Genomic DNA, 14,044 nt, shown 5'->3' with positions numbered 1-14,044 from the left:
AATTGAAAAAATCAATTAAAAAAATAAAAAAAAATTAATCAAATTAACCTATCAAACCCGCGTTCCAGGTCACGAGTCTAGAATAACCTCATTAAAAATAAATTAAAAAAAATATGAAAACTCAACCTCCAATAAATATAACATTGAAAGATAAAATTAAAATTAAAAAAATATGTATTATAAAAAATGGATAAAAAACTATTCACAAAGAGAGGTACAATAACTTCCTTCTCCTGATAGTTTTTTTGTTAATAGAAAAACAAATTGTCAAAAAACTATTTTAGTGAATAGTGTCTTGGGAGGATGGGATTACTTAATTTTTATGGTTGTGATTTAAAAATATTGTTTTAAAAAATTATAAATTATATTTTATTTGTAACCAAAATTTCAATTTTTTTTCCAATAAAAAATATATAAATATACTAATTAACTAAATATTTTTAAAATCACAATTAAAGCCAAACGCAATTTGACTATATTTTACCCACACTCGTAAACAGACACTAAAGTAAAGGTGGGGGCTGTCATTAGCGAATTACAGGACGCGAGAGAGAGAGAGAGAGAGAGAGAGAGAGAGAGAGAGAGAGAGAGAGAGTGTTTAAGAAGATTACTGTGAGAAGAAAAGGGTCATTTTCCAGTGGCACGAAAAGGAAATCCAGCACCCACCTCATCGATACACAACATATGCCCTTAAATATAATAATAATAATAATAATAATTAATTAATTAATTAATTAGAAACATAAACAATTAATGAATACGTTTACTAAGCAAGCATTAAGCAGCAAATAGTTCAAGTACTCTGTCAAACTTTAAATGCCATTAATTTGAAATCTTCTAAGAAAAATCGACTATATATTTATTTATTTGGAATTGTTATTTATTTCTGAATTTACATAAATAAGTTTCCAATAATGGTTATTATTCAGGTGAAAAATAATAATAATAAAAAAAGGTAAGTTAAAGAAGAAGGAAGAGTCTTGGATGCTTCTAAGCAAGTCCGTGGACGGCCTAAACTATAACCCAAAAAATGCTCGTATTTACAGCTAGTGCTACAACACCCCCAAAAAACTAAAGTTTGTTATACAACTTCAGGAAAAAGTCAAGAGGAGAGAAAGTTCAAAAAGCAATTCAATTCGCCATACAGACATCAATCCATCCACCATCTTCCTCTGATTCGCCGACTGATCACTTACACCAGATGTGTTCCCGCTGATTTGCCGCCAAACAACGTTTCAGCACGTTTTTTTTTATTCTTTTTTCAGATCTGAGGTCGATGAGAGGCTTCTGTCGGAAGTGTTGAAGTTTGATTATTACAGGCAGAGAGAGATGCGGTCCTTCCCCTGCTTCACCATTATTTGAAGAAGAACAGGGTAAGGTATGTGAGTACCAGATTAGATTTTGATTCTTTCATTTCATTCTATTTTGCTGCTTTAACTAATTAATTTAATTATATTTCTGACTGAGTGACCCTCTCTGTTTTCGTTTAAACTCAAAATTAACTATTTTTATCTCTTCTATTTATAACAATTTCACTATTTTTATCACACCCCTATTTCTTACAATTTCATTGTTTTTTTTTTTTAAAAAAATTATTTGATATAGGAAACACTTATACATAAATCACACAACTGATGACTTTGCTTATTTTTTTAATTTTAATTTTAATTTTCTGTCTGGAGAGAGAGAAAGAAGTTTTTGCTTTATTTTCATTTTGTGGTGATCTTTATTTGCAAGTAGTAGTCTGTGCTTTGTCTTTTTAATATTTTATGTGTAATTCTAATTCTGACAGTGGGTTTTGGGTTTTGTTTATTAAATTAGGTGTTATTATCTGTGAGGGCGAGGAATTTCCGAAGACATGGAAAAGGTGGGTGCGCAAGTAGCTGCTCCCATGTTTATTCACCAAGCACTTTCTAGTAGATATTGTGATTTGGCTTCCATGGCAAAAAAACGTGATCTTTCGTACCAGATGCCCAATTTTCAGCTCCAACAACATCACTTTCTTGAGACTTCTTTAGAAAAAAACTGGAATTCTAAGGCTTGGGATTGGGATAGCGTCGGTTTTGTTGCTAGACCTTCTGATGCTGCTGAAACTTCACGTTTGGGAACTGCATCTAGAGAGACTAAGAAGAAAGATGAGAGTGATTATAAGACCAAATCCAACTCTGCTAATGAAGATGATGGTCTTGGCTTGAATCTAGGTGGGAGTTTGACTTCTGTTGAGGAGCCTGTATCAAGACCCAACAAGAGGGTCAGGTCTGGATCCCCTGCCAATGGTAGTTATCCAACGTGTCAGGTCGATAATTGCAAGGAAAATCTAACTACTGCTAAGGACTATCATCGCCGTCATAAGGTGTGCGAAGTTCATAGTAAAGCCACGAAAGCCCTGGTGGGAAAGCAATTGCAGAGATTTTGTCAGCAGTGCAGCAGGTTGTCTTTCCTTTGTTGTGCGTATTTCATGCTTGACTGTTCACTGTTCAACTAACTTGAGTGGCACAAGCCCTTTACATAGGTTTTTTTCTTAATTTGATATTTTGATTTATAAATGCACTCAATTTTGCTTGATAGGGTACATGCTAATTTTTAATCTCTAATGCCCGTTGATAAATAATTTTTTCCACTGAGTTTATATGAAACCTCCTTCTCCGCCATATGCAGGTTTCATCCTCTTACTGAGTTTGATGAGGGAAAGAGAAGTTGTAGGCGTAGGCTTGCTGGGCACAACCGACGAAGGAGGAAAACCCAGCCTGAGGATGTTACATCACGGCTACTAGTCCCTGGAAACCAGGATATAAACAGTAATGGAAACTTGGATATTGTAAACTTATTGACTGCTTTGGCTCGCTCTCAAGGTAAAACAATCTTCCAATGATTGACTTTTATGTTCCACCCATTGAGCTGTGCTGAAATGAAATCTTTGCCTTGAAAATTGTAGGGAGGACCGACGATAAAAGTACCACCTGCACAACAGTACCAGATAAAGACCAACTTATTCAGATTCTTAGCAAAATAAATTCACTGCCTTTGCCGATGGATCTTGCTGCAAAGTTGTCAAATATTGCAAGTTTAAATGGGAAAAATCCCGACCAACCTTCATCAGCGCATCAAAACAGATTGCATGGAACTGCATCTTCTTCATCAACCATGGACTTACTTGCTGTACTTTCAGCCACTTTGGCCGCATCTGCTCCAGATGCTCTTGCAATTTTATCTCAAAGAAGCAGTCAGAGCAGTGACAGTGACAAGTCTAAGTTGACGGGTTCCAATCAAGTGACTCGTTCCGATTTACAGAAGAGATCTAATGTAGAGTTTCCTTCTTTGGGCGGTGAGAGAGTTAGTTACTGCTACGAGTCTCCTGTTGAAGATTCAGATTGCCAGATTCAAGAATCCCGTCCTAACTTTCCGTTACAGCTGTTTAGCTCGTCGCCTGATAATGATAGCCCTCCAAAACTAGCATCTTCTAGGAAATATTTCTCTTCTGACAGCAGTAATCCCATTGAAGATAGGTCTCCATCATCTTCTCCTCCTGTAGTGCAGAAGTTGTTCCCATTGCAGAGTACTGCAGAAACTATGAAGTCTGAGAAGATGTCAATCAGTAGAGAGGTGAATGCAAATGTAGAAGGTAGCAGGAGCCATGCCTGTGTTTTGCCGCTCGAGCTCTTTAGAGGTTCAAACAGAGAACCTGACCATGGTTCATTTCAAAGTTTCCCTTATCAAGGAGGATATACGTCTTCTTCTGGGTCTGATCATTCACCTTCTAGTCAGAATTCTGATTCTCAGGTAGCCTGGCATTAGACCGCAGTCAAGATTACTTTTTCTGTTTCAGTCTACTCTCTCTTCATGCTCCCATTTGCTAATCTTGTTAAATTAGTTGCTACATGGTTCATCTGCAGGATCGCACTGGGCGACTAATTTTTAAACTATTCGATAAGGATCCCAGTCATTTCCCTGGGACATTGCGCACACAGGTGAGCTTAGGGTATATTTTGATTTTGTGTGTATTCATGTGTGTCAAGTAAATTTGCATGAAGACACAGTAATGGCAGCTCCTTATGGAATTCTAATAATGATCATGCCCTTTTTCTTTCAGACCTACAATTGCTTATTGACAGTTCTATTGGGATAGAATCTAATACATTCTAACAATTTGTTGTATCATTTTCTTCCAGATATACAATTGGCTTTCTAACAGTCCATCAGAAATGGAGAGCTACATAAGGCCTGGCTGTGTGGTTCTATCAGTATATCTGTCAATGTCATCTGCTGCCTGGGAACAAGTGAGTGAACTGGCCTAATGAACCTCAGGAATTATAAATCTGACCATATGCTGACCACTGGCAGGGTATATTTGTTTTTTGCAGCTTGAAAGAAACCTGCTTCAGCAAGTCAATTCTCTGGTTCAAGATTCAGATTCTGATTTATGGAGGAGTGGAAGGTTTTTGTTAAATACAGGCGGGCAGCTAGCATCACATAAAGATGGTGCGTGGATGAGTGCTGGGTTCCCCATGCCCCCTCTTTTTTGGACTGTTTGCCAATTGTGTTTGTCTAGTTCTACCTTGCCCTTTCTCATGGGACAGTCCATGTGGCCAAAAAGTGAAATGGCCACGTTATAATCTTTCTATGGATTTTGTGGAAATATCTGGCTCTAGTTTTTATGTGAATTATGAAATAATTTTGTAATAATTTAATTGTTTTCTCTGTTCACACATCGAATAATTTAATTGTTTTTTCTGTTTGTCCACACATCGATATTCAGGAAAGATTCGTTTGTGCAAATCATGGAGGACATGGAGTTCCCCAGAGTTGATATCAGTCTCCCCAGTGGCAGTTGTTGGCGGGCAAGAAACCTCTCTTCAGTTAAAGGGAAGAAATCTGACCAGTCCGGGCACCAAGTAAGAAATTATTCACTCCCTTAAAGTGCTTTTTGATCAACCGTCTTACTTTTTAAAGTAATTTTCATATATAATTTCGTGTAGGATTCATTGCATGCACATGGGAGGATACACATTGAAGGAAATTACGGACTCAACTTCTCCAGGATCCATATACGATGAGATAAACATGGGTGGTTTCAAAATTCATGGTCCATCTCCTAGTATTTTAGGTCGATGTTTCATTGAGGTAAGACTCTGCACCTACTCATATGCCCTCGAAGTCTAGAATTGCACAAATGGTTTGTATGAGAATGATATAGTGTGACATTTGCCCATGCTATAAACAGGTAGAAAATGGTTTCAAGGTCAACAGTTTTCCTGTAATAATAGCTGATGCTTCCATCTGTAAAGAATTGAGACTCCTTGAATCAGAGTTTGATGAAAAGGCTAAGGTAGGTGATATTGTGTCAGAAGAACAGGCTCATGATTTGGGGCGACCTGGATCAAGGGAAGAAGTTTTGCATTTCTTAAATGAACTTGGATGGCTATTCCAAAGGAAGAGGGAGTCTTCAATTCTTGAGGTTCCAGATTTTTCACTTAGCCGCTTCAAGTTTTTGCTCATTTTCTCAGTTGAAAGAGACTATTGTGTGTTGGTCAAAACAATTCTGGACATGCTGGTAGAAAGAAATATGTGTAGGGATGAGCTATCTAAGGAGTCATTGGAGATGCTGTCTGAGGTTCAGCTCTTGAACCGGTCAGTGAAAAGGAGCTGCAGGAAAATGGTGGACTTGCTTATTCATTATTCTATCGTCAGCCTTGATAATTCCTCCAGAACTTATATTTTCCCACCAAATGTTAGGGGGCCTGGTGGTATTACACCTTTACATTTGGTTGCTTGTGCATCAGGTTCAGATGGTTTGGTTGATGCCCTGACAAATGACCCACATGAGGTGATGTTTTTTTCTGTTTTTCTTTTCTTCCTTGTGTCTGCACTTTTTTATATCTGGCTTCAGGGACCTACAAATGCCCTCTCCCATTTGTAAATCTTTAATTTTCTGGGCATTTATCCTAATTGGATTGTGTGTTGTAGCTTTCCATGCTACTATGTTTTTATTTGTCATAGATTTCAATTTTGCATTTAGTAAATGCTTACCTTTTCAAGATTGCAATTATATGGGAACCAAACTGTGTCTATATTTTTACTTTATGGGCTTGTTTGGGTGCAGGGGAAGGTTGGGATCATGGCTAGCAGTTAGGATAGAAATGGTTATTATGCTGGGTTCCTATTGTATGTGTGCGAGTGCATGTTAAAATACATTTTCTGCTTTTTAATGAATTTCCCCTTCTGCAGATTGGGCTGTCCTGTTGGAATTCTCTTCTGGATGCAAATGGCCAGTCTCCATATGCCTATGCTCTCATGACAAAAAACCACTCTTATAACTTATTGGTGGCTCGTAAACTTGCTGACAAAATAAATGCCCAGGTTTCTGTGACAATTGGAAATGAGATAGAACAACCAGCGGTGGAGCAAGAACATAGGGCAATTTCACAGTTTCAGCAAGGGCGTAAATCCTGTGCTAAGTGTGCAATTGTAGCGGCTAAGCTCCACAAGAGGGTTCCAGGTTCACAGGGCTTGCTTCAGCGTCCCTACGTTCATTCAATGCTAGCTATTGCTGCTGTCTGTGTTTGTGTCTGCCTGTTCTTCCGAGGTGCCCCAGACATTGGCTTAGTTGCTCCCTTCAAATGGGAGAATTTGGATTTTGGAACCATTTAGACAATTTATAGTTGTGAGGATTTATGGAAAACAAGTAAAAGAAATAACAAGGGACAGTGAAATGCACAAAATTCAGATAATTGTTTCTAATTATGCAGTTATTTCAGTTGAGGAATTCTGGTAGACGGTTAGACTCCTTGATAAGGATATAAAAGTGGTTCGACAAGAAGATGCATTGTTCTCCAGAGAGATGAGGAAACAAGCTGCTGCTTGGTTACTTGATTCAGATACTTATATGTTACTCTTGTCACCATTTGCAAAAGCTGTAAGGTTATCACAGGTCGTGTGCCCTTTTCTTTGCCTGTTTGTCATTGACCAATGCGCGAAGTGTTGTGATGGTGGAAAATTTTTGGTCCTTAAGATCTTCAAGAGTACACACTTGCTTAGTCGAGATGGAAGACAGCGCAGAAGGCCAAGACTAGCTCAGGGAGGGGCAGGGAGAAAAAAAAGATAGTAGCAATTATACCGTCAATGAATATTTAATTCAGTTATTTAAGTGGTGGTTTCTTCTTCTTCCTTGAACTTTTTTCTTAATATATATAATATTGAAAGAGCTTACTAAGATTGAGTTTTTTTACTGACTATGTATCTGAACTGTTAACTGTAAAGTTGATCTCTAGGATCAATCATTGAACTAGAATATTGTATGATTGCGTAGCCAAATATTTGTTGAATCATATTTTTCTTGAGCAGACATTTTTTCTGCTTTTACCCTTGCATTGGTGCCGGTGGAGGAAAGGGTGTTACTATTGTTACCTAAGAATTCTCTGTATTTTATTTTTTATATATACTTCTTTAAGAACAAGCAAACAAATGTGCAAAAGATTGCACATCTATTGGTAGAATGCGAAGTCTAAATGGCATGGATCTTTTCTAAATCTAGGGCACGGCTATGATCTGGTCTGGTTATGTTTTGAGCTTAATTAGACATATGGTTATGATCTGGTCTGGTTATGTTTTGAGCTTAATTAGACATATGGTTAGGCTTGATTATGTGTTGAATACAAATAAACATGAGTGTATAGAAATGTTAGATCCACTCTTATTGGGCTTGGCCTCTCACAAAGTTTAAAGCATTAGGTCTTTGTTTAATGTCCTTTAGGCTTAGGTAGCATATCTGAGTTCAAGTGTTAAGCCCACTCCAAGCATCTTTTGGGCTCAGGTGTGGGGTCTAAGCTCGAGTGTAGAGTGTGTACTAAGCACTCTATGGGCTTTGGCGCTACATCTTAGCCCTAGCCCACATTTAGTATTTCTGTGAGCTTAGGTAATATGCTTTTATTTGGTATTGTGGTTATTTTTGTGGTTGTGGTTTAAAAAAAATCTAATTTAATAAAAAGTGCTTTTTGTGAGGTTCGTTTCAAATTTTGATGTGTCTAGTTAAAAATGCGGTTGAAAAAAAAACAGTTTCTTGTGTTTGGTTAATATGATTTTTGTATAAGATTTGATTGTAAAATTACCTAAAATGACACACACACACACACACGCACACACACACATCATAACAAACTATTTGCAATTCTATCACATACAAAATCCATAGGTGAAGGCCTTTGTGATCCTTGAATAGCTGAGCGAGGTACAATATCAGGTAAAAAGTCAACTGGAATGAAATTAGAATTGCGATGATACTCGAAAAAAACCTCATCATTTTGCGATCTTCTTCTAATATAGTTATATTGTGCCATTGATACAACTAAACATTCACATATTTAATTTTTTTTTTAATAAACATATATGTTTTTTTATTTCTAACAAAAATTACCTCTAAATATAACCACTCGATAAAATTTTTTTATACAAATAAATTACAAGAGCATAAGCAATATTTGTTTTGTTGCCATTATTACATATGGTTAGGCTTGACTATGCGTTGAATACAAATAAACATGACTGTATAAAAATGTTAGACTCATTGGGCTTGGCATCGCACGAAGCCCAAGCATTAGGTCTTCGTCCAATGTCCTTTAGGCTTAGGTAGCACGTTCGAGTCCAAGTATTGAACCCACTCCAAGCATCCCCTGGGCTCAGGTGTGGAGCCTAAGCCCGGGTGCAGGGTGTGCACCAAGCACCCTATGGGCTTTGACGCTACATCTTATCCCTAGCTCACATTCAGTATTCCTGTGAGCTTAGGCAATATATTTCTGTTCTGTTTTGTATTGCGGTTGCTTTTGTGGTTTTAAAAAAACAGTTTAATAAAAAGTGCTTTTTGTGAGGTTTGTTTTAAATTTTGATATGTTTAGTTAAAACTGCGGTTGAAATTGTAATTGAAAAAAAACTGTTTCTTGTGTTTGGTTAATATGATTTTTTTATGAGATTTGATTTTAAAATTACCTAAAAGGACATATATATATATATATATAATTTTTTTTAAATAAACATATATATTTTTTTATCTCTAACAAAAATTACCTCTAAATATAACCATTCAATAAAAAAGCTTTATACAAATAAATTATAATAGCATAAGCAATATGTTTTGTTGCCACTATTATATAAAAACTTGTCTGAATTTTCACCAACCAATGAAAACCAAGCATGATTAATTTGTATTTATACTTGTTTTTAAAGGGCATCGTTTTTCACAGATAAAAATCTGTAAATTTCCAGAACCAGCCGCCACCACGTAGAGCACCAAATCCTCTCTTCCTTTCAGTTCCCATTTACCTCTTCTTCGTTTTCTTTCTCCCTCGGCCTAAAAACAACACAAGATTAGGATGTAATTACAAGTGCAACGAAGCATCTTACAACAGTTGTCCTAGAACTTGGAGGAGAGAGCACAACTGCTGTTGATTAAAAGATGGTTACTGGATAATGGGCAAAAAAAGATGTTTGCCTCCTCAACATCGACGGACTAAAAGAAAAACTGGGGGAAACTTTTGGAAAGAATCCAATGGAATCAAAGGACCCATTGAGCATGGTGAACTCAGATCACTTGAATTGTTTGGAAAGGATCTTGGTTAACAGAATCGCCATCGAGGCCAAAGAAATCAGAACAAATTGGAAATAGAGAGGAAGATGGGCTCTCCAACGGAAAGTTTTGCAATGTTAATTAAAATTATACAGTGTCAGTGAGAGAGAGGAGAACATGGCAACAAAAAACAATTATTTTTTGCTTTTCAAAAAATGAGGTCTAACCTCAATTTTGAAGGGGGACCCACGTGAAAAAAAGTGTGGTATACTTTAAAATAACTTTTGATGCCAATTGTAACCGCAATCGCAGCAACAGAACCAAACACTTTTAAGCCCAAGTGGCATAGGCCTAGCACATTTTAGGCTTAATGTGTGTCCTAGCTTTTGTTACCGGAGCCCAATCACTTTTTTTTTTTTTTTATCAATACAGATGTAAGAAATATTTGTTCATCATTAATATTGATGTTAGAAATATTTATCTTTTATTAATATATATGTAAGAGATATTTATTTCTCATTAATACTATTAGAACAAAATGATTCTACAGTCTTTTAACTTAAGCAACAAGAGACAAGTTTCATCAGTTATAAATATTCTTTGAATTATCCAGGTAAAAGATTCACAATTCTATTTTCAACAAAAATATTTTTTTAATTTCAAAGTATTTATCGTATAAAAACTAAGAACAAACACTTTTATTCTTAAAAATAAATGTTTATTCTCTTATTTATCGTAACAATTTGCTTAAAGATCAATGATAAATCTCACAAAAAAAAAAACTATTTTGCAAGTCACAAACTTCTCACAACAAGTTACAAGTTTGATAAACAATAAAGAATAAACTATCTTACTAGAAAATGTGATTAATCCACAATCGAACCACTAAAAAACCGATCCAATAAGCAAAATAGCTAACGTCGCGGTCTTGAATTTGGGGGATGCAGCAAGCTAAGAAAGGAGGTTATATCCATCCAATATGCTTATTTGACATGTCAGGCAGCAGGATTCTTCCCCATCAGGACACTGGCCCTGATGAGATTGGAAGGCTATCACCAATGATTGCCAATAGCCAAGAAAAAAATGTCTTCCGAATCTTCCTCGGAGTTTCTGCCGGAAAAACCGAAAAGCTTAATTCTTTGTTATCACTTAGCACAAAATACTCGTCATATTAATATCTATATAGCATAATTAAGCATGATGATTATTTGAAATGACTTGGGGTGAGCGCTGCAACTTTTATTTTTGATATGTTTGCCTAGCTATTCATTACCCACACTTGCTGTACTTGGTGCTTCTCTAGTATCGTCGCTGTGTTGGCAAAAAAAAAAAAAAAAAACAGGATGGGCTAAAAATATGTAATTAAAATCATGGTTTTAAGAACTTGATACGCTTGAAACCTTGATTTTTATATAGCTGAAATTTGATGGTTTTGAAATCGCAATCCCAAACAGAACCCAATGGTAATTAAAGATGCGGAGAGCATGGGGAAGCTTTCAGCTGATAAATAGTTTTTCTACAGCAACGACTCTAGCTAATTCCAATATACAAATACATTTTGGCAAACATACATGCATGGGATAATTATACAACAGCTACATAGATATCCATAGTCAATTAGCTTTCACCATCACCTAGCTAGTTTGCAACAATGCGGCGGCTACAAACAAATGAAATATTAATCAATACATATATACTTCTATGCAAATATATCTTAATTCAAACCTCCATTTTACCGCATATCAGCCTAGATAGCTAGCTGTAGCAGCAGCTTAATTAATGGATCAATCGCTATTATTATTCACTGCAGGGCGCCTTCCTCTGGTGATAGTTTGAATGAACATTTCTCCTACACCTTCTCCGAGCCCTTCAATGATGCCTCCAATGAATTCGGAAAAGACCTGAGATGCAAGTCGAGCTGCAGTTCCTAGCATGCTGGGCTTTTCAGGTCCCTTTATACCATTGGCTTCAAGACCATTAACCATGTTTTTAGCGCACACAGCGTGCAGATGGTATTCACAGACCGTGCATCGGTACACTCGGCCTGATCTCTTCCTTTTGCACTCACCACAGACAAAACCAGAAGCAGAGTCTCCGTTTGGTGAATTGGTTACGTTGGCTGGTAAGAGCTTTAAGGGGTGTGGATGTACCGTAATGTTAATTGGGTCGGATAGCATAGCGCAGCAAGGGTGCATCTGATAGCTGCAAGCATTGCATCTGAAAGTGTATCCTTTTGTGGGCTTCCAGCAAACATCACACTTGGATTTTAAAATCCCACCTTTTACTATATAACAATAAAACAGATTTTGAGTTAGATATCAATTAGGATCATAATTAAGCAGTGTACTCTCTGTTTTCTTTCCTTTTTGGATGAGGGGCAGAAATGATTTCCCAGTTAAGGATCAGAAATTAATGGTAGCTGGCTAAATATGTAAGTAATCGAACTGACCTGGTTTAGAATGAAGGGAAAGTTGGTGTTGCCTGTGGAAAGGATGCTCCTTAAGAAGTGGAGGAGCTAGGGCACAGAACACGTGTAACTGAAACTCGCATTGCTGGCAAGTAAACCTAAAGCCTGAGCCATACTCCTTGCAACCTGAGCAGGTAAATAGGTCAGACACTTCAACCTGAGATAGAGGGTGTTGGGGGTGACTAGTATGGCGAGGTGTTTCTTCTCCCAATATAATTTGAGGAGAGGCGGGGTATTCGATGTTCCGTACAGGAGGAGGAGGAGGAGGAGGAGGAGGACGAGGACGAGGAGGATTTGGCTTTGGGTGTTCCATTGGATTATAATTATTAGGGGGCTTATTCAGGATAAAGGAACTGGTCTTCTTCATTGATGGTTTGTTGCTAGATGATCTCATTGAACGAGGATGCCTCTAGCTTAGCTTTCTAGCACTAGATTGTAGGAGTACCGGTGCTACTTGCAAAGGGGGATGTGGAGAATATTTATGCTGAAAAAGTCGACACAATATGCAGGCCATGCAGAAAGAAAGTGGAAGATGCCATGAAGATACATGTGCAAGAAATTAGCTATATTAAATAAAATCAATAGGAGGAATAAAGTTATATTAAAAGAAGAAGAAAAAATGCCCTATTTTAATTGATTAATTTTCCATTAATCTTTTTTCTTGACAGCTAAAATTACAATTTGTCGTAAATTACTTTGAGCTTCTTATTATTTTTTTATTTTACAATTAAATTTTTAAACATTACATCTCACAATCTTGATCAAAACTTATATTTTGAAAATAAATAAAAAGACAATAACGCCAATATCGATCATACATATTAATTAAAGCATAGATGACAATCGTTATCTCTTTTCTTTTCGTGCTAATCTTTTCTCTCCTCTCATCTTTTCTGTGAGTTTTTCTCATAAATTATTTCTCCTATATTAACAACGGTCAACCAACCTTATTTTTTCAAAATTCACAGCTCAGGATATGACAACAACCATTTTTTCTCGTAACAGACCAGTACCATCATCAAAACCTTCAACCTCCATAGCCGTGACAACCTACCTATTAGGAATCCTAACAGGTTTGGAACGTGCTAAGGGTTTGACTATTGATCAGAAAAATCCTACTTTCCCTTCACTTTGAAAATGAAACAATAAAATATGACAAGACACGTTTGTTTCATAGCAAGCAAGCTTGGAGAGGTAAGGAATTTCTCACGAGTCCTACGCACGTACGTGTCCTAATCTTCAAGGTGTTTCAACTTTCACAATTCATGAGTCCCGCACAGGTGCGGGGATTTCTTATCGTGGACATCAGCATGCTTCAGTTCAAAGGGTTGCAAACTCTGTGGAGCAAGCAACGCTTAAAAATAATACTGGAATTGATGTGTTTCTTAAAGAATATATTGAGCTCTTTAAACATTATATCAAATACATTTAGTCTTGTAATTAATATATATATATATATATATATATATATATTATTATTATTTTTTCTGACATCACCTCCAAAGAATTTAAAGCGTTATCCGCCTTCACATTTTAAGTTACAAAATATAATATTTGAAAACTTAGTTGCAAAAGAAATAAATAAAAAATACCAAACCACTGGAACCTACAATTTATATATAGTAGAGTAATCGTTGAAGCAGCATGATTTAAAATTAATACACATTAGGCATTGGATAAACTAATGTAAACGTGAATCAGACGACACAATCAGGACTAAATGGAAACCATTAATTAATAATTAATATACATGTACAAGATAGTAAGAATTCAGGCAACTGCTTTTTCAGATGAGGATTAATTGAAGAGAGAAGAAGAATAATCCATTCAATTAATATGATGCCTAACGTGATGTCCCTTAGGTAGGTGACGAGACAAATTCATAAATAGGACCCAGAAACAGTGTTGATTCTTTGAGGGAAAGAAAGTTGTAAAAGAAATGGATACCAGAGGAGGAAAGTCCAGGTTCTTTCTTGCTTTAATATACAATGGCCAGGTGATACGTCGCCAACTTTCAAGAC

The 14,044-nt window shown here is 36.4% G+C and overlaps 2 protein-coding genes across 3 annotated transcripts; one reads left to right on the top strand and one right to left on the bottom strand.

Moving 5' to 3' along the window:
* Window positions 1-1,030: 1,030 nt before the first annotated feature.
* LOC133695400 (squamosa promoter-binding-like protein 14) lies at window positions 1,031-7,363 on the top strand. Of its 2 annotated transcripts, none has more exons than XM_062117378.1 (11): window positions 1,031-1,373; window positions 1,822-2,430; window positions 2,659-2,852; window positions 2,936-3,780; window positions 3,894-3,968; window positions 4,170-4,277; window positions 4,362-4,479; window positions 4,757-4,892; window positions 4,977-5,121; window positions 5,222-5,824; window positions 6,226-7,363. In XM_062117378.1, the coding sequence occupies exons 2-11, from the start codon at window positions 1,859-1,861 to the stop codon at window positions 6,646-6,648; spliced, it is 3,219 nt and encodes a 1,072-aa protein (XP_061973362.1). In that variant the 5' UTR covers window positions 1,031-1,373; window positions 1,822-1,858; the 3' UTR covers window positions 6,649-7,363. The 2 variants fall into 2 exon arrangements, with proteins under 2 accessions (XP_061973362.1, XP_061973361.1); XM_062117377.1 differs by having other exon boundaries at window positions 1,031-1,378.
* Window positions 7,364-11,079: 3,716 nt separating this feature from the next.
* LOC133695120 (protein VACUOLELESS GAMETOPHYTES-like) lies at window positions 11,080-12,492 on the bottom strand. Its single transcript, XM_062116938.1, has 2 exons — window positions 12,006-12,492; window positions 11,080-11,840 (listed from the first exon to the last, which is right to left on the bottom strand). The coding sequence occupies exons 1-2, from the start codon at window positions 12,415-12,417 to the stop codon at window positions 11,341-11,343; spliced, it is 912 nt and encodes a 303-aa protein (XP_061972922.1). The 5' UTR covers window positions 12,418-12,492; the 3' UTR covers window positions 11,080-11,340.
* Window positions 12,493-14,044: the final 1,552 nt, after the last annotated feature.

This window comes from Populus nigra, chromosome 5, assembly GCF_951802175.1.
Source record: "Populus nigra chromosome 5, ddPopNigr1.1, whole genome shotgun sequence".
Taxonomy (NCBI): domain Eukaryota; kingdom Viridiplantae; phylum Streptophyta; class Magnoliopsida; order Malpighiales; family Salicaceae; genus Populus; species Populus nigra.
The sequence above is the reverse complement of the archived record's forward strand: the minus strand, read 5'-3'. Positions and strand labels throughout refer to the sequence as shown.

Excerpts from the sequence above, each read along its gene's own strand:
- LOC133695400 (XM_062117378.1), top strand. The coding sequence starts at position 1,859 with ATGGAAAAGGTGGGTGCGCAAGTAGCTGCTCCCATGTTTATTCACCAA. Across the intron at positions 2,853-2,935 it reads TGCTTTGGCTCGCTCTCAAG|GGAGGACCGACGATAAAAGT; the intron begins GTAAAACAATCT and ends TGAAAATTGTAG. Across the intron at positions 5,825-6,225 it reads TGACAAATGACCCACATGAG|ATTGGGCTGTCCTGTTGGAA; the intron begins GTGATGTTTTTT and ends CCCCTTCTGCAG.
- LOC133695120 (XM_062116938.1), bottom strand. The coding sequence starts at position 12,417 with ATGAGATCATCTAGCAACAAACCATCAATGAAGAAGACCAGTTCCTTT. Across the intron at positions 11,841-12,005 it reads TTCCCTTCATTCTAAACCAG|TAAAAGGTGGGATTTTAAAA; the intron begins GTCAGTTCGATT and ends ATTGTTATATAG.